Source organism: Gallinula chloropus (genome assembly GCF_964237585.1).
Source record: "Gallinula chloropus genome assembly, chromosome: 9".
Lineage (NCBI taxonomy): Eukaryota > Metazoa > Chordata > Aves > Gruiformes > Rallidae > Gallinula > Gallinula chloropus.
In genome coordinates, this window is record NC_140094.1 from 9,886,560 (window position 1) to 9,906,668 (window position 20,109).

At 42.3% G+C, this 20,109-nt stretch overlaps 1 protein-coding gene across 2 annotated transcripts in view; it reads left to right on the top strand.

Annotated features, from left to right (window-relative positions):
• Positions 1-4,825: 4,825 nt before the first annotated feature.
• The window catches only part of SH3GL3 (SH3 domain containing GRB2 like 3, endophilin A3), a gene marked incomplete at its 3' end in the record, with an annotated part of 48,352 nt that continues 33,068 nt past the window's right edge, over positions 4,826-20,109 (top strand). For both annotated transcript variants that reach the window (XM_084268350.1, XM_084268351.1), the window contains exon 1: positions 4,826-4,957. In XM_084268350.1, coding sequence (XP_084124476.1) covers positions 4,913-4,957 — 45 coding nt within the window. In that variant the 5' untranslated portion in view covers positions 4,826-4,912. The remainder of the gene's footprint in view (positions 4,958-20,109) is intronic.

Below are 20,109 nucleotides of genomic sequence, written 5' to 3' on the forward strand. Positions count from 1 at the left end.
AAAAGGATTAAAGTTTTGTTCTATAGCTGAAGAACAGTTAGTGAAATTCTAAATCTGATTTCAAACAGTAAATGTGATCCAGTTACAACATTCTGCTTCAAAACAGTCTGCACCATTTGTGATACAGTAGTTTTAATGGGAAGATGAATATCCCTTACACCATTGCTCTTCCAGCAACATTTCAATTTCTAATTTGTTGAGATCTCTAATTTGTTGAGATCCGTGGCCTTGCCATCAATGAGAATGTCATCATTTGTGATGAACACAGGCAGATATAAGCAGAAAGTGCGTTGCTCTATTTTGTCACCAGTGAAATAGCAGTTTGGAACTCAGGTGCATTTTTTTTTAAGCCAGAGCAACATTTCTGCACATTGACCCTTTTTTTTAGCCTTACTCTAATAAGGAGTAATACAGCTGCTTTAGAAAGGCCAGGGATGTTCCTTATGTGGTTGTTTTTGATACACCAACACTTGGTTTTAACCTTAACGAAAAGAAGTTTTCAAAACTTATTTTCAATCAACTCAAGGTTGATTTTTCTTTCCAAGAAAAGAGGTTAAAAATTTTGCTTCAGAAATGGCTACATATTTCTTTATGGTATTTTCCAAGAGAAAACCTTTGTTTTTTCTTAGCTTTGATGATAGAAGTTGTGGATCCATTCCACAACCCAACTTTTTTCTCATGGATTTTGCTACCAACTTGCTGCTGTACACCCCTCACTAAGTGGGCTCCTGCTTAGACTGTATCTCCCACAGTGCCATACCCTACTGCCCTGACCAAATCCATGCAGGGAGACCCACCTTGGCACGCACATGACCACACACCATTAGGGAAGATTAGTCCCACTGGGAATACAGCCTGAAAGGGAGGCTTAAGCAGGCAAACCAGGTGCTTGTGTGAAGTAATGCTGCTGCACTGAAAACAAAGAGATCTGAAGTTAAAACAGAAGGGTTTTTTTCTCATTTAGGAGGAAACCAAAAATATTTCCATTTAGGACAAACAGACCTTCTGGAAAGAAAACCTTTTTTTTTTTCAGTGGTTTATCAAGTTAGAAATCTCAAGCATGGTGAAAATAAAAATGCTCTGGGTATCTAGGATTAGTACTAACACTCTATTATTTCCAGATTTGTTTCCACTGTGAAGCAATTTTGGACATTCACAACTTTATTCTAATTTATACGGGTAACTCATTTTTGTTGAATGGTCTAGAGTTGTCTGTGAGCACTGAGTGCCTAGCTATAGGTTAATGGCAAACACTAACTTTTTTTTTACTGCTATCAGAAACAACACAGGCACCTAAAAATTATAAGATCTCCAAGCAGGAGCTGTGTAGGAATCCATCCCCTAGTATAATCTGCAAGATTAGAATTGTAAACTTTTTGTAAGCAGCAGTGTGACTGTGCTGCATATGCAAAATGCAGGGTGTTGGTACTCAGGGTATACACACATCTAACTGTTCATCGAAAATGTTTGTATGTCTTTTCAAAAGAAACATGTAATTAGAACCATATTTATTAATTAATGGCCTAAAAAGCCCTAACAAGCTTTTGTTTTGCTGTTGGCACTTGCAGAACAACAGCCAGAGATTTAGGAAATTAAGTGAGGATAGAAGATGTCTGCAGGATCATGGAGAAGCATGTGGAATACAAACACAGGAAGGAGACGAGAAGAGAAGCAAAGATCTGGATAAGTAAAGGAACACATATGGAAAGTCAGCTTGAGAAGAGCAATCACATAAGCCAAAAATAATTCACTAGCTACATTTAGTTAGAAGATCTGGGGAGCAGACATAAGCATCCTAAACAAATGAAGTAGGTTAGCCAGAGTGTCTACCGGCCCCAGGGTCACATATTCCTGCTCTAACTGCCAGCAGCGTCCGAGTGGAATGGGGAGCTTTCCAAGTGCTGGCTGTGTAAAGAATACTGACTGTTCTTTTCCCTTTCGTATGAAATGTATACTGCAATGCAAAGCTGTGTCAGAAGTACCTGGGCTAGTTTATCTGCACAGAAAGTGCTGAGGTGCAAAATTGCTTGTTTGTGTTCTAGAAGAAAAACTATAGAGTTAGCCTCCTCCTGTAAATTAACATACTTTCATATCACCATCTTAAAAAAAATCAAAATAATTGTATTGTTTGTGTATATAGAAATTCTGCTAAAACTGGCTCATGGCACAGGCATTATTTGGGACAGGAATCTCTTCTTTGTTATTGGGGTAGTTTGCTGTTGGCATTATTTTCCCAGTGTCAGCTCTCAGGTTTGTCCTGCAATGTCAAACCTGGAAGCTGACACCAGAAAAATAATGATGAAATGGATTAAATTTGGGACCAATGTAATCTGGTATTGTAGCCTCTTGGATTTCACTCTGGAGTGCTACGTTACACACTAATTCATTTACTCAATACTCAAGTATCACTAGAACATCTGATTCAATAACAACATGTTGGAGCCATCATTCATTGTACTTTAAGATTTCCTGAGCAGAGGGATTATAATAGTTGTTTAAGTACTCAGACATGTAGAACTTTCGCCTGAAAGCCCCATCCTTCCCAGACTGTGAAGCACTTTTCACTATGCCCATGTAGGAGTGTGGCCTAGCCTGTCTTCTGCTTGTAATGGTTATTTTTAATAGAAGCCCTTTTTCCATCATGTCAGCATTTATCTGAACCACTTCCCATAATTTTTGTACTGTTTCTAAATTCCTTAATTTTACAGACTGAATTTGTAACTTTTCATAAAACTATCATCCAGGAAATCACAATCCCTTTTTTCCCCAGAGATATAAGTACACCTGTGACTACAGAGCTCTTAGATATTGCTTAGCCAGCATGTTTTACCAGCTACCAGATTAAAATTTTTGCTTATATCTGAACTGAATACCAGTCTCTTTTTCACGGTGTCTCTACCAAACCACTTACACCTGGACCTTTCAGCTGGCCCACTAATTAGGTTTACACCTTGTCTGTATTACTGAGCAATTAGGCTGTGCAGTTGGATTTCCACAGGGCATTTCTCAGCAAATTCTTGTACCACTGCAGCAGATAGAACATGGCTGCTGCCCTCTGGTTACAAGCAGGAGGAAAAAAAAAAAAGGAAGTTCCAGACATGCAGCCTTACTCAAGTTCTTTATCTAATCCAATTTTACAGCTAACAGCCACAATGACTCCATAATCCATCAATTCCCATCCACAGTGACTTGCTTCAAACGCCTTTCTTCGCTTCTGGCCCACCCTTTCTTAAAGCTGGAGATTAGCCAGAGCCTTCTCTCCCTAATTCCATGGTACACTAAGAGGTTGCTTTAATACCTTTTACAGAACTCCAATTCCTTATTTTCTTACCTGAGATCTCAACAAATGCATCACTAATTTAAGCCATACCCAGTCTGCCCTGAACATCTTGCTGCCTGTTTCAATTAGGAGGAGAAATTGGTGCTGAAATGAGTGCCTGTGGTGTAATCATGTTTACTTGTGAAGAGGCTGAAAATCCTCTTTCCTTAAACACAGGTTGCACCAGATAGCATGGTGACTGCAGGTCCACTTCAAGCATTACTCAGTCCAAAAGCCTGATGGGACTTCACAGTTGGTCTGTTCAGAGCACATGCAGACTGGTACTACCTTCTTTGCCTCCTGTTTTCTCTCTTCTGTGCAGACTAGAAGTAGCCATGGAAGTCCTGAATACGTCTGGCTTCACACTTTGTTTTACAGCGTTGCATAATTCTTTCTAACAGATGGGACAGGGATTCTTTTCTCCCAATTTATAACATGACAATTGCTCTCAAAGTTCTTGTATTTTTTGCCATTGTCCTCTTTGTTATTATAGAGAAGTAACTGAAAATGCCTTTCTCTCTCAACCCAATAAAAATGCAGTAAGCATGACAGTGAATAACACAGAGAGCCCTGCCGCAGGCTGCAAAGGTCCCCTCCACACTGCTCCCCAGCTCCATGCATCAGTTTCAGCTGAATCATAACTCCCAAGTCATCTTACGGCCAGGATGGTGCAGCATATCGCAGAGCATCTCTTCCCCAGGGTCTCAGTGTGGTCTGGAAGGGCCTTACCAGTACAGGCAAAGCTACATCTTGTATTTGTGTCAGCCCCTGGCTGACACACAGTCATTTTTCAGCATTTAGCAGATCCATCCTATCCTGGCCAAGCAAACAGGAGAGCCACTCTCCCAGCCTCGCCACTCTTCCAGCCTAGCCCTTTCCCATACACCTGCTCCAGGGGTGAGGTGGTCGTCGGGAGACTGTGCCTGTCAAACTTCCGAGTGGGGTTTGTTCCAAGCAGTCACGCTCTGGACTGCCGCAAGAGCTTTCAGGTGTTAAACGCTACAGGGGAGCGCACAATAACCGATAGAGACGCATGAGCGCCGCTGGGGATGTGCAGGGAAACACCAGGAACAAGCCCTGTGAAAAGCGGAGCCTTACTTAAATGAGGCAAGCCCTAGGGAACCAGCGAGCTGACAGACAGCTCTGGCGCTTAAGCAAGCCCCGTGCAATCGGAAGGATGCCCCGCTCGCGGTGCTGCGACCTGCCCGCAGAGACCCGCCCGGCCCGGCCTCCCCCCCCGCCCCAGGTTCCTTCCCGCCGGGCGGGGCTCGGCCCGGCACAGCCCGCCCGCTCCCCGCCGTCTCCATGCGACATCCCAGCGTGGGCGTCCTCTAGCGTCCTTGTTTGCATATCCCCGGCAAGTAGCCAATGGGCAGGCGGCTATGGCAGCGTCATTTGCATGAGCGCCGCCGGCGGCCAATGGCGAGGCGGTAGCCGAGCCCGCTCGCAAGGCGATGTTTCCATCTGCGCGGCGCGGCGGGGCTGTAGGTGTGGGTGACACAGCGAGAGGCCGGGTCGGCTGCTGGAGCAGCGGGGACCTGCCGGCCGCTCGGCCTGGGCAGCGCTGCTGCCTCGGGCAGTCGCGGGGGAAAGATGTCGGTTGCGGGGCTCAAGAAGCAGTTTCACAAAGCCAGCCAGGTAAGGGCAGCGGCTCCCAGGGCCGGAGTGGTGGCGGGGCTCCAGAGGGGGCTTCGCCGTTGGCGGGTGGTTCGCCCTGCGCCCGCTCCTGCCCGCCCGCCCGCCGCAGGGCGCAGCGGGTGCCTCGACCTTCTCCGCCCAGGCGGCGGCATCCCTCTGGCACCTGGGGACCCTTTCCTTCGGCTGTGCCTCCGGGTCCTGCCCTGGCGTACCGCCTCCTAGCCTCTCGCCGTGGCTTTCGCAGGAGAGGGCTGCCTCTCGCCTCCTGCCTGGGGCCTCGGGGCTTTCTCGTAGTTGTTAGTGTTTGTTATTTAGTGCCGGGCTGGCGGCCGTACTCTGAGGCCTCAGCTGAAGGGACAGGCGGTAGGTTACTAGTCTTCCCCTGAAGTCTTCATTGTGTTGTTATTCCACGAACTACTGGTTTACCATGCTTCCTGGCACACCACATACTTGTCCTGTCGAGGGTATCGTATGGTTCTAGTGTTTTCCCTCTTCTTCTAGATGCTGTATGTTTTCCTGGGCGAACCTTCCATCTTCTCCTGCTCTCTTTTCTCTCCTGTTCTGTTTATAAAACGTGCTGATCTCTCAGTGATAGGAGAGAAACCCTCTTCCGTCAGGCAGGTGTGCTGGGTGCACCACATAGCACAGCCCTGCCGACCCGAAGCCCCACGTACCTCCAGGAAGTGGCAGCAGTGGGATTCTTCTCACCCAAGGTGTTAGAAGTCTCAGCTGCTTTGCTTGCCTGTTCCAAGCCTGAGAGGTCTGCATTTCTGTTGGCTCTCGTTAATGGCAGTGGCCATACTGACATTGGTGTCTGTAACCTGTCCAGTCAAACCAGACAGCTGCTTGTCTTGGTGACAGTCGAGAGCATGAAGGTTCATTCAGTGGCTGTCATCTTTCTAAGGCCTCCTTCAGATATTTGGCTTGTCAGCAGCACAACACAGCATCTCCATTTGGATACGGAGATGCCAAATATTTGTATCTAATGTTTATTTTCAGTAGCATTCTTTTCTTTTATGTTACATACTGATCTTGAAAAATGTGATGAATCTGTGTCTTTTAGTTAAATTTCACTGTTTCTTTGAGGAAATGTGGGGCTTTGAGGGCAAACAAATCCAAGGACGATTTCCTTGTTATGCAACTAACTTACTCTGGCTTTCTTATGGTGAGTTTGTAACTCATGAAGCAGAAGCTTTTTAACTGAGGAAGTTCAAGAGGTAACCACAACAAGTACCGTCTTGTCTAGAAACTGGTAACAGGCAAGTTACCAAGATGTCAGGTAAACATAAAAAAAAAGGGAGGAGGCCTGATAAAGGTGGTGGCAAAGGGGAACAATAGAAGATATTGAAGTTGTCTGTACTGTTACTGAAAAGTTGTGGTATGAATTCCAGTATTCATTACAATAAGGAACGTGATGCATAGCTCAGATAATTTTCTTCTTAGGGTGGGTCAAAGGTAAAGTTTCCACTTAGTTTAAATTCCTTGCTCACTCCTGCATTTGAAAATTAGATGACTGAAAAATTTCTTCAGGGAAAGAAATACAGTTAAATAGGAAATTAATGTGCAGAAAATATACTGGAAGTTGGGGTTTTTTTTTTTTTCAGTGCTTGAGGAAACAGGAGGCACTTCTTCAGAGCTTGTTTTAAAGAGTTCTGATAAGATTGGGCAAAGTAGCAGTGGAAAAAATAACAGAAGAAATAGCACACATAGTTAGACCTTGATGTTTTGATCAACTGTATAACGGCTCTATTTCTCTCTGACACAGAGAGACACAGTCATGCCCGTACCTGTAAAGGTACAAACTAAATGGTTGTTGAGACAAAACCAAAGTGGAACGTGCAAAATGGAAGTATTGGCACTCCATCTTTCAGCTAAATACTTTTACAAAATGCTAAGCCAAGCAAATACGAGCATGAAGGAGTTATTTCTCAACAAACATCTGTTAAATCTCTTAAGTACTATAGGATCACTTAAGGAGATGTGTACCTTTGCATATTGAATGGCTGAGAGATGCCAAGGGTGACTGTTAACAGCAGAGACAGGCATTGCTTGGGGAAAGAATGAAATTAATTCCTTTAGTGTTCCCAAAGGAGAATGGGGGCAGATGACAAAACCTGGCAAATTTCCCAGAGGACATTGAGGAATACTGAAGGGAATGAGCCTGGTGCCAGGACATGTGATTAAGGGATAATACTTGAAGGCTGACAGAACCTAAAGACAAAAGAAACCTGAAGGGTGAAGCAAGTGGACAAGACAGTCTGTATTTAACAATTCGTTCAGAAATGTGTGTAAATGTCAGAGGCGTGACAAGATCCATATCATTTCAAAAGATACCATTTCCATACTGACATAGCCTTCTACTCAACTGAAATAAACTGAAATATAGAGTAATAGCACAGAATTTTAGGCGTTGGAAGGGACCTCAAAAGATCATTGAGTCCAACCCCCCTGTCAAAGCAGGTTCCTTAGGACAAATTGTGTATCAATATGTAGTTATAGAAGTATTAAGTAAAATAAAATCTGTAACTCTGTATAGTCTATGATCCACTTAACTGTTGCAGAACTATTTTGGTTTTAGTTTTAGGTGGGGTCTTTTTTGTCAAAAGAAATGCATTTCAGTGTTGCTTTTGTAAAAAGCCTGCCTTTCCTGCGTGCCTGTACAGTTCTTGTGTTAACTAGTGGCAGTCACCTCTGTGTAAGCTTCCAGTCTAAGTTTAGAAAGTCCAGGAAAAATAATCAAACAATACTTACAATTTGATACGTAGAGTTGAGGTTTCTTGTATGTTTGTCTGGTGCATGTCAGCTTGGTTTATCTAAAGGTATAGCTAAATAAACAAGTGTTTGCTTTATGAAAGGCCAGCAGCTAATTTACAATTTCCAATGCTCTCACAAACATCAGGCATGACACGCTATTGCAGATGTGGTTCACGTAGTCATCACATTTTGGTTTGCAACCCATTAATTCATGGTATGTGTTCTTGATGGTTTTGTTCTAAAATTTCTACTCAATTATATTTTTTTTTTACCTCCCCACTGAATATATAGTGCATGTGTACAGGTTTTCACCTGAGCGTCTGGTAGTGAGGTTAAGAAGACAACTCTTGAATTATAATGAGTATATGTTGGAATTCCTGCAGTAAATTCTGCACCTGAGAGTCAATGGCTTTTTAACTATTTTTCTATATATTCTGATTCATGACGCTGCAATTCTGCTCTGTTATCTGTACCTTAATAATTGCTTCCTCTCTTATCTCAGAACTGATGGACCCAAAGCTTATATATACCCCAAAGGTTATATATCTGTTATGTAATAGATAATAGCTTTGAGCTACATTAGAATTTTCTTTATTATGCTTCGTATTTAGGCTGTAAATTGAAATTAAAGCACTCAGGTGGGCTGGAATGAGGCTGATCCCTTGAGCAGAACTCATTTGACTAATGAAGTACCAAGCAGAACCTGTGTGGCCTCTGGCTGCCTGGTAAGGGTGGGCAGGCTGCTTCTCAGTGCTGTTTAGCTTGTGTGTGGGTCTCATGGATTTCAGCCTTTTTTCCTCTGTTTTCAAAGTATTTTCAAATAGACTTTTTTTTTTTTTGTTACCCTTCAGGGAGGTCTGTTGGTGATGAAAATATGCCTGCTGCCACTTTGAGCCTCTGACATCCCTTATCTGTTTTCCTGTTTTCAGTTTGAAACCCTTTGATGTAGGTGGGTGTATCTCTGCCTACTGCTCTGTAGGCCTCGTGCGTGTGGGGTAGCCCAGATGGTGGGAGGACCGCATCTTCTGGTGTGTACTGGGGGTATTTTTAGAGTGGTGCTTCTGTTTAGGAAAGCAGTAAGCACAGGGAGTGAATAAGAAAGCCTTAATAGGCAGCAGATGCTATTATAATTTCTGCTGTGCTCAATCTGCAGCCAGCCTAGTATCCTGGTGTAAAGAGATGTGATTTTTCAGAGTAGTTGAAGGCTAGTGAGCAGAGTTCCTCCCTCAGGGTGTTTTGAAAGCTCAGCCGTGATGCTGGCATTGGAAATCTGCTATTGACCTTGAATTCACATGGCCTGTGTTTTTTACTTATTATTGAATTGATTAATTATAGCTAAAATCCATGTATAGCAGCCGTCTCACTATCAACATCTTATGCATAGTGTATTTCTTAGGCTTAGCTTCTCAGCAGTAGGAGAAATTCATACTTCCTTGAGGAAACACATGACTGGATTATTGTGAATATCTTATTTGCAACGTGGCATCAGCAGTTACTGTCAGCCTACGCAGGCTGGTTTCTTAAACCTTCTCCTATTGTCAGTGAAGAAAGAGAGGCTCCAGGAGAGTGGGAATCAGGAGCTGGCTCTCTTGTCCATCCATGGAGCCTAATGCAGAGCAGATTTTTCTAACCAAAGTCTGTTACAACTTTTGGGCTTTCTGAATCTGATTTAACATAGCATAACAAAGTATGCACTCTGCTCTCATCTCTTGTGTACCCTGAATGGCATTTGTTGTCTTCAAGCCATGCATCTTTTTTAAGCAATGTTTTTCAAGGCCTTTTTCTATTTTTTTAACTTGTTTTTTAACTTTTGGCCATCACCAGCAGTTGCAGGGTCACTGCTGCTTCTCTTCCAGATTTCTGCATTTACTCCACTGATTTATGTGGCATTTTGATCCAGTCTGTTGGAAAGAAGACCAGTTCAAAATCAAGACCACCTCGTTTCCCAAACAGGGTAATTTTTGTGGTTGGGTTTTGTTGTGTGGTTGTTTTTGTTGTCCTGGCTATTTTTCTGTTCTGTTACGTTGTATCTGAATGATACTGGCCTAGACATAATATTTAAGGCTTTTTTAAAGTCTATGTTGATATTGAGTTATAAACAAAACCTTTATTTGCACAAGTTCTTGCTAGCAGAGGAAGTACTTTAGTAAACTGAGGAAGAGACAGGCCTTATAGAAAGAGAACCTGAACTTGCCAGTGAGATATGAAGACAAACTATTAAGTGCAGATATGTTTCTTTCCCAGTTAAAGATACTGTCTTTTCACATCCAGCTTGAATTAGGCAAGGTGAATCCAAGGCCTTAGAAGAGAAAGTTTCTATCCCATTCTACATTTTTATTAGATAATTGTGTGTATTCTTTTGCAAATCTTAGAGTTGTGAGGGTAGGACAGTGGTAAAAAGTCCATTAGAATTTAGTTTATTGCCTGGGACATTTTGAAATGGGTAACTATTCTTCTAAGACATGTTACAGAAAGGAGAGTAAACACTCAGCCACTGGCAAGGACAAAAATAACATTCCTCTAGTATTTTTTTATATATATGTGTGTGTGTAGATATCTAATAGACAGTATTCTTTGTGATACCTGTGTCATGACTGGAGTCTGTTGTTATGCAATCCAGTAATTATAGAACTATCATGCAGATGATACACTGTTCATCTTAAATTCCAAAGATTATGTGCAGAGAGGCTGAGGGTTTGTGAAAACCTTTTGAAGACTTGTCAGCTCATGGAGTATTTGTTGGGGTTGATTGGTTTGTTTCTTGTTTTTGGTGGAAAACTTAGCCCTTGAAAAAAGAAGACCTTGTTTTGCAGCTTCTTTCAAAGCAAAATTATTAATAAATGGTCCTGTGGATAAGCATGGATTTTTGAGGGGTGAGGGTGCAGTAAGGAGACAGTAATGTGGACTTCATCTCTCTCTTTGGCATTAGTAAGGCTAACTCACTTTGGAAGTACATGGCTGACTTGGTTGTGCAGCCCAGCCTGCTCACACTGAAACTTCCTTCCTGGGACCAAAGCAGGATGGAATAGGAAGGCAGTTCCTTGTGGGATAAATGTGATTTTCAATATTAAAGTGTATCTGATGGAGTTGGGAGGAGGGGGAAACTAGCTCTCAAGGTTTAGGTTCATAGCTCTATTTATAGTTGTATTTATTGCTGCCAAAGAAGCTGCCAGTGAGGCATAACTATAGGAAAAAGAAAATTTGCTGTCATATGCCTCTGCAGCCTTCAACAGTTCAGCTCTCAAAGCTTGCCATAGATGGATCCTGATGCTGTAAATTGGGAACCCAGCAGACATGCAGCTACAATTTGGAAGATTAGTTGTATTTTACGCATAAAATACTTATATATGAAAATCTGAGTGGAGTTGCAATAGGAAATAGTATAGTGGAGTGGAATGGAAGCTGAACTTTCTCCCTGAGCATATCTCCTTTTATAGATTCTTGGCTATGCTGAGGAGCTTTGCACAGGCATCCTGAAAGTTCAAGTGAGAGCTGGCGCTCCGTCCTTAACTCCTGCTGGGGCCTGAGTCACTGCGGCACATGCTGGGTAATATATTGCAGTGCAGTCTCCTGAGCATCCTGCAATGCTGAAAAACAAATAGACAAGTGAAGCACAGCAGCAGCATTGCATTAAGATTTTCATTAGCATCATTACTAAGTGTTGCTTGAAGTTGCTTAATTATCTTGCACAGATATGCTTCTACCAAGAAGTTCTCTTCCTATACAGAATTTGGGTCAGATTTTGTAATAAACATAGAGGAGGACAAATTTGGGATGATGCAATGAAGGCTGCCTTATAGAGGAATGTGCAGCATAACTGTCTAAGTGAGGGCAGAATCTCCTACAAAACCTCAGTCCAAGAGCTTGCTTTCTATGAAGATAAAGTTGTGTACATTCAGTGGCACAGTACAGCAGCAGTTCCAGAACTATTGCTGAAGAACACAAGTGGGTTTTATATAACATTTTGCCTGTTGTGCCATCTGAACACCAACACTTTCTGTAAGCATACATGTAACAATTCAAGTTGCAAGATATGTTCTGTTCTTCATATCTTCTGTTAGAACCCTATAAACCCAAACTTTTAGTGATACTGTTAAGAACAACTTGCTTCTCTTTATGTTAATGCTGCTTCCACCCCAGAGTACTGTGACAGTTTGATTCTTTCTGTGCTGCGTTCTCACTGTGGGAGGTTGATGACTAGTTGAGAGTTGAAGTTGCAGGTTTCAACAGTGCTTTTAGGAAGTCCATTTAGAAAAGGCTAAGCAAATGTTAGATTGCACCTTGAATTTTCTTTTCTAGAGCCCTCCTGTCCTATCATTGCGTAGTTGTTTCTTTATTAAAGTTATTAGCATACTGGAAGAACATACCAGTTAGTTAACTTCTTGCAACATCTGAAATGGCAGCAGCTCCGTGTGACGCACAAAAATAACTTGGTCTTGCATGCTTTTGATTCAAAGGACAATGCTAAACCTCTGATGAGAATTAATTCTGATTCTGTACTACCCTAATTAAATTATGGTTTTGATAATGTACCTGTTTAATGAACTGCACCAACTGCAGTGAAGTCAGCCTGGTTAGGAACTGAACGTGACGATAAGAATCTAGGACTCGGGAGAAAACAAGGGCTTCTATCCATTTTCTATGCTCCTTGCTGTTTCTGTTCCTGGACAGGCAGGTCACAGACCTAAAGGGAAAAAGTGGGAAAAATTAAAAACAAAACAAAAAAAACAGCCAAACAAAAAACAACCAACACCCCCCTCCCCCAGCCCCAACTAAGCAAATAATAAAATCTTAAACCTGTAATAAATAGTCCTGAGTAGTAACATCTCCTTTATTCCCTTGTGAGCATTTTGCAAATGCAGCTAGGTCTTGCTGCTCCCATTCTTTTTTTAACAGATGCAAATAAATAAGGTACTTGAAGGTGACACAATTTCAAGGTTAAGGAGCTGGTCAGTGGCAGAAAGAAAAGTAGGTTATGTTTTATCAGACTATAGATGCAATATCCAGTCATTAGGAATTCTGCTTTCAAACTCTGGGGTTTGAAAAGGTGTATGGAAGAACCATGTCACATTTCACTGAGGGGTTTTAAAAATTCTCTTCTATTTGGCATAAGATGTGTATAAATATAATATAGATAGGAGTTTGGATTAACGTTTCTGTGTAGATGTAGTGCAATTCCACTGACTCAAAGTTCAGCAGGGCTGAGCACAGTATTTTCACTTCACTGTTTTTCATACTCCTCTGGAACTGGCAAGCAATGTTTTATTTTCAGATGATGATGCCTTCCCAGCACAGGGTAAATTTGCTTAGTGCTGTAAATGAGACATGGGATTGGAGGTCAGAAAGTCATTGTTTTGATTCAAAATTGTGAATTTTGTTTTTGCAGTGAGAGAGTAGAAATTGAAATTTGGCACTTGTGCTGTCTGCATGGTCAGAGAATGTCACAAACAGGGGAATACTTTGTTTTCCTTGCAGAGAATGCAGCACCTGTCAGCTTGGCTTCTGGGTCATGGTAGGTGTGTGCAAGGTAGGAGGGTAAGAAACTCCTCTGAAGTAAGTTATTGATCAAAGGCTGTAACTTCTCATCAATTCAGACCCAGCAGTCCCAATCTGCTGTCTAGAAATTCCTTCTGAAGAAAGTAAGATTTTTAAAGAGGTCAGGATGAATTCTGCTTTTGGTGTAAGGTGCTTGGATGTCTGCCTGGAGGCACTGGAGCATAGCAACTGTTACCTTTATCTGTTTATCATTTTATGGCTTTAGTATCTGGATACTCCTTACGTGGTTTTTCCCCTGTACTTTGCAGTGACCACCTAATATTATTTAGTGTTGGATGTGGGGCTTTTCTTTTAGCTTTTGCTGGAGGATGGGGAGACCAAGCAAAACTTCTTCACTTCTCTGGCCTGCCTACAGCTCTCCACATGCTCAAAAACCACTGACATTATTCCTCAGCAGAACTTTCCTTTCCTTGTATTGTTTAATGTAAGTTTGTGGCACTGTCTGTCACAGCATTTTAATGGGAAGGAAAACTGTGGTGAACAGCAGGAGAGAGGCACACAAACACAGGTGAGTGTAAGCTTAGGCAGGGAGTTACTTGCAGAGATACCTTCATGTTGGAGGTTGCAAAAGAGACTCCAAGTTAAATGAGTCTTCAGTGGATACTCTCATCAGTAGTCATGCTCTGTAGGTTTTCTCAGCCTTTGCTACTGCATTGGCTCATGCTGAGCGAGCCAGGTACAGGAGCACTACTCACAGAGGGGCTGGAGGCACTGATAAACCCCACAGCTGCTCACCTGTCAGACTTGTAAGTAGGAATATGTAAAATGAGGAGGTAAATAAGGTAGTGGAAAGGCACTCAGAAGCATCCACAATTACAGATTTGGCCCAGCCTGAATGCCTGTGCTAGTGCAAGGTGATCTGTTTCCCAAACTCAATGCATTCTTCATTATTGTGTGATGAAATCTGTAATCTGTGTTCCAATCTACATTCAAAACTCAAAATTGCATGCATTTATCTACTATAGGGTCAGGAAATTACAGCTGTGGCCATCTGGCTCAAGAGCTGTGGGCTGTGCAGGTCAGAAAGCAGGTGTTTGCAATGTTCTATTGCCATTTGTGGGTAAATGTGAGGTCATTAGGCTTCCGCAGGTGTTTTGGATGTGGTGTCTTCTTTGTGGTAGAAGAGTATTTTTCTTGTTTCTGGCTTCTTTCCAAAGGACTTTTTTCAAGGTGGTTTTATTTTTACACGAAATCTGTTCAGCAGTTTGAAGTATGCATATATTTTCACAGTTAATACAGTATCAGTAAGATCTTGAAACCCACTGAAATTTAAAAATCTCTAAAGCTCATATGTGTTTAATGCCTTACCCCTTTCTGTCTCTGAAATTGCTGAGCCCTGGTTTTACTGTGGGTACATGGAAATTGGTAATGGTAGCCTTATTATATAAAAAGATAGTGTGTGTGTATATATGTGTGTGTGTGTATATATATATATATAAAAACCCTTTATTTCTCCTCCCTCTATCTTTAAGCCTTTGGAGAGAGAGACTCCTCACAGATAGCCCCTGCCCAAAATGTATTTGCAGGATGTTCTTAGAAGGCAGCAAACCTTCAGTTTCCAGACGTAGATACCTGAGCAAACATTGCTTACAGAAGAGCTGAAGATTCCTGTGTGGAATGATGCTTGCCCTGAGCAGTGCTGCCCCAGGTCCTGGCTCTGTCAAAGGTGGAGGCTGCAGTACAAGGTTTCTTTATCAGATATATAATATATCCCTTGCTTCTTATTTTGCCTCTCTTGATGCAACCATTATGGGAAGACTTTTTAGGGCTTTGCCACTGGTTTTGGTCGTACTTGTGAGTTCTGGTCAGATCAGTGTGGGGTTGCAGAAATCAAGCCTTTCTCTGTGGGGCTGGGCTCTGCTGCAAAGAACAAGTTCAGACCAAGAAGTCTCTATCTCATTGATAGCTTGCATAACAGATTTGTGACTTTGTGCTTAGCACCTCTTTGTCTATCGGCGCACTTGGGAAGCAGCCAGGGCACTAGTACAGCTCACGATCTCTGATGAACAACAAGTTCATTTGTACAAGGGGAAGAGATGCACATAAAGATAGCTGCACTTGCACAGAAGTGTTAATGCTGCTGGGAATTGTCTTTTTGGGGATTATATAAAAATGGGGATTATATAAAAATTATATAAAAAATTCTTTAAAAAAAAGTAATTATTACAAAGCAAAACTTTATTAAATCATCTTGCCAAATGTCAATTAATGTGATACTCTATTCAAACTTATGCAGAATTGGAAAAATTACAGGTTTTGACAAGCCTAATTTCAGGTGGCAGAAGTTTGTTTATGAAGTTGTATAAATATTTGGCACATGGCTTTTTTTTTTGTGTCACCCCAAATAGTAACTGCTTGCCTTGTTAGTTACTTTTCATAGTGTGTCATCAAAGTTTTTCCTTCAGCAGATGTTCTGTTGTTGCCAGTGTATGTGAGAGTGAGTACTCTTTATGTTTTGTTTATCACTTGCAACATGTAGAACAGACCCAGTGGACTATCTTTGCATCAGCACTTTGGCATAGGTAAAGCACTGATACTAATCCTAGTAATGCATATTATTGTTCTAGTGGTTGACTGAAGGAAATACGTGATCTGGCCAAGATGACTGTGCTAGATTTGTGCAAAAAAACCCCTTGTTTTTTGTCAACCTGCCAGTTATCTCTATCTTTTGGTGTCTTACTAACACTTGCAATTTCTGTACATGTATGCCAGTTGCCATTACTGCTCATGGAATACTGTGTGACAAAGCCTCTCCGTAATTCTTTTCCTCTTCTAGTTTTCCGTGAAGCTTTTAACTTCTCTGTGTTTAAATCAATGCAGTTCTAAAGATGCATTCAGTGCATTGACAAGGATTGCACAAAATTGTGTTCAAATGTTAAAAAACCGAATAAACTACTCAATTGCTGTATGTCCATAATCCAAAAAGTAACTGTAAAGTGAATTAGGTGCTGCAGACATTGTTGGAACTCCTGTCAAGGCTTTGGCTCATGCACATCATTCTACGTGGCACATCTTAAAGGAGCTGAAAATAGTGAAACTTGCTTTTTTTATACTTTTTCAAGTGGCTATTTCAAATTTTGCAGTACTGTGGTTCTGTAGAATATGCAATTTAGAGTTGACTTATTAATAATGCAGAGTGTGTTTCTGTGTGTATATTCTTAAACCTTGATCAAAGTTGTATGATAATTAAACCAGCTCATCTCCTGCTTTGCTATGAAGAAGGCAAGAAGTGTGAGATTTTTTATTGCAACCGAGTTTTAGTGATGGAGGTTTGCCCTTCAGTGATCTCTTCAGCTGTGGCTAGAGGTTCTTGTTCCAGGGACTTGGCATGATTTGCTGCTGCTGGATGGCCTGCTGCCTTTGCAGGAATTTCTTGCTACAAAGCCATATGCTGGTGCAGAGGAGGATGGTGCCTTTTGAGGTCTCTTGCACTGGTGCTTCAGAGCTCCTTGGGGATTCGTGTGGGTTTTTGTGCACAAATTATGCTTGGGAAATTCTTCCAGTTTTCTCTGTCATTTGTTTAAAGGTGGAATCTGCTTAAGTGTGATAAGGATGAAATACAGGCAATTCCATGGGCATGCTGAGGGAAGTTCTCTGTTCCCATGGATGAAGTCAGCGATCTGTTTCTGCAGTGCTGCTGTTGCCACTAGAAGGAATTAATTGTGCCTCATAGAGATCCAGGGCAGTGTGTGTCTGCCTTAGCAGTGTGGGACTGCATGTAACAGTGTGGTGCTGCCTAAATCCACTAGCCTGTTTTGAAATGGAGTTGTGAAAATAAAAGCAAAAACGTACAGTGACTTCCTTTCCAGGCCACTCACAGCGAACACAGCGATGGAAATGATGAGTTAGTTATTTTTTACTCTTCACTACTATACTTGGAGTTTTTAATTTTCTCTTCAGTGAATGAAGAAATCGTGGATTATTAAAAACTTTCAGATACACAAGAGCATTTGAGACTTGTTTGTTCCATTTGAATTTTGCAGCTCTCAATCAGCTCAGGTTGCATTAGCAAAGGGAAGGTAGTGTAAGGCCTTTTGTTTTCCCCCTGGGTATCGTTGCCAAGGACCTCACAAGAATCCCAGAGAAGCCACCAGTGTGACAGAGCTGCTGGGAGTGTATTTTTTAAATTTTTTTTTCAAAATATTTGAGCTAGTGAGACTGTAAAACCATTAAAACCTCAGTTGCCTTTGTAGTGGACCCAGGAACAGGAAGGCTGTTACTTCACAGTGTTCTAATGCTCAACGTGAACTTCAGGGTTGTGAAAACTGCAAACTGAAATGACCTTAAAATGAGCAAAAAAGAAAAAAGGAGACAACCAAGTGATTCAAAGGTAAAGGGTGTGATCTCTGTACAGCAGGAACCACTGGGTTCCCTTGAATAGGGACAGGCTTGGAGCAGAAGAATTGTGGGTGTTTCACAAGGTACTAAGAGCAGTGGAGACTGCAGAACTGGCTGCACAAAAGAGTAGGGATGATGCCACTTAAAATACTGTGCAGTCAAAAGTGAGGGTAAAAGGAGGGGATATCAGTCCATTTTACAGTGACTTAAATCCATGAGGCTAGTGTGAGCTCTAAAAAATGTCAGCAGTAATTTAATAACACTGAAGGACCAATCTGTGCTGCAGCAGTGACACAGTTAATGTGAGCTTCCGCGGGAGGCAGTGGGAGCCGTCCTGCCTGGCTGAGGTAGGGAAGTCTAACCTGAGAAAAGAGTGAAGGATCTGTTTTCTGGGCTTAATTCCAGGGCATTGTGCTGGAACTAGTCAGAAAACATTCTGGGAATGCGAGGTGCCGTAGATTACTCTTAGAAGCTGTGGCTCAGAGCAGCGTGTGCTCCCAGAGCTGTGGCTGCCAGTGTTTGCTAGGAAAAGGCAAAGCATGGCTTTTCACTAGACTGAGTGACGATTGCTAGGTGTCATGTGAACAGGGCAGAAACGAAGAGGAATTGAATGGACAATGTATAGCTGCTGTAGTTTAAGACAGAGAAGTCACTAAACAAGGCTGCCTCAGTGGCGGGTTAGGTTGGTGTTTATACCTGTACCTGCACTGCATGCTCAGGAACTGTGTTTATGGAATTGGCTCTAACAGCTGGATGGCATTGGGCTGGGCATGCAGTTGCATGGCAGCTTATATCACCCTAAATCTAGGCTGTTGTAGCCTCACTCTACCCTCAGAGTAAGGCCCTTCCTAGAGCCAGCTTTGAGTACTGGCACGATCACACACTAAGCTGATAGAGGCAGCTTATCCCTCTGAAAACTGGCCCTGCTCGGAAGTGTGATAAGCTTCGGGTAGATGAATTCACTGGAGCAGCTCGCACGAGAGCCAGTACCAGTGCAAGGGAAGTGATGGGAATGTCTGATAGGGATGAAAAGGATTTAGAGAAGGAAAAATACCTCAGTGAATATTAGACTGATTTCTTCACATTCAGAGTTTTGCACCTCACTGTCGTTCTGAATGATTAGCCAACAAAAGATCTCTGCTACCAGTTCGCCCTTGGATAAGGTTATGATAATAATCATCTCAGGGCAAACAAAGGAGACAAAGACACCTGTCCACATTCCAGCAAGCCTGTAGTCCAAGCAGGGCAAAGGAGTGCTTTAAGTGAAAGAGCAGTCAGCCTGACTAGGTAGAAGGAACGTTCCTGGTGAAAGCAGCACCTCAAGCCATACGACCTACACATCCTTTGAGTGATAGGGCTTACACAAGGAGAACTGAGAGTCTTTGGTCCAATTTCAGTGAAAAACCAAGAATGCTGTTGAAGGAAGGGGGAGTGGAGGAAAGACAGCTCTTATTTCAGCTGTGAGTAGCATCGGGGGAAGGAATTTCTGCTCAATTAGAATCAGGACTAATGTGACAAATGATGTAGAACAGAGTTACATGTTAGGGTAAAGTTGTAAAAAGATGTTTGAGATAGCAAGAAGCAAGGTAACTATTAAAAAAAATAACCATGGTATAACTTTTCATGTTGTCCCGATACTCTTTGGGCCAGAAGGTCGTAAGGGACCACTTCAACAATAACATGTTAGCATCTGTAAAAGCAATCTTTAAATTCAGTCATGGGAGACAGCTAATGTAGAAACATCTTAAATCACGCAGGAGTTGGAGTAAGAAAGAAGATAATATGAAAGGTCCTCATATTACTTGGAAAGAAAGTGTGTAAAGGAGGTGTTTTAAAACTCTGAGGGTTTTGTTTTATAGCATAATCACCCATTCTCATCTTCACAGTGGGCATATATGAGTTTGTCAAAAGGAAGCCACACCTTCCCTGGGAGCACAGAGAACAGCTTCAGAAAGGAGGATTGTTTTAAGGCCAGTGTAGGGTTGTACTGCTGCCAAGGGAGTTTTTGCACCCAGAGCTGGTGGAGGGAGGAAGAAGTGTTAATGTGCTAACAGCCAGTGGAACTCGCTGTGTGTGACTTGTCATTCACAGCTCTAGCTCCTCTCCAGGCAGAGGAAAGGGTTGAAATACTGCTGGTTGTTACACCTGAAATGAGATGCCTGAACGGAGGCAGGAAGCGGTGCTGGCAGGGTACATACCCAGCACTGAGACTTGCTGCTTGTCCTTTGCCACCCTGCAGAAGGACTGCCTTTGTGCAGGGCACCCACCACCACCTGTCTGCAGTGCACATGCACAGGTTGGCTTGGTATCTTCCAGCTGGAAACTCCAGGTGCCAAACAGATCACTGTTTGGGGAAAAAAATCCAAGAATCTCACTTTAAGTAGATGAGGGAACAGTATTTTAGATTTGTAGAATTATGTAGTAAAGTAAAATAATGATTCTGTCAGCGTGGAGCTTTTTGGTTTCATGTATGTCATTGTTCTTGGATACAGGAAATCTCAGAT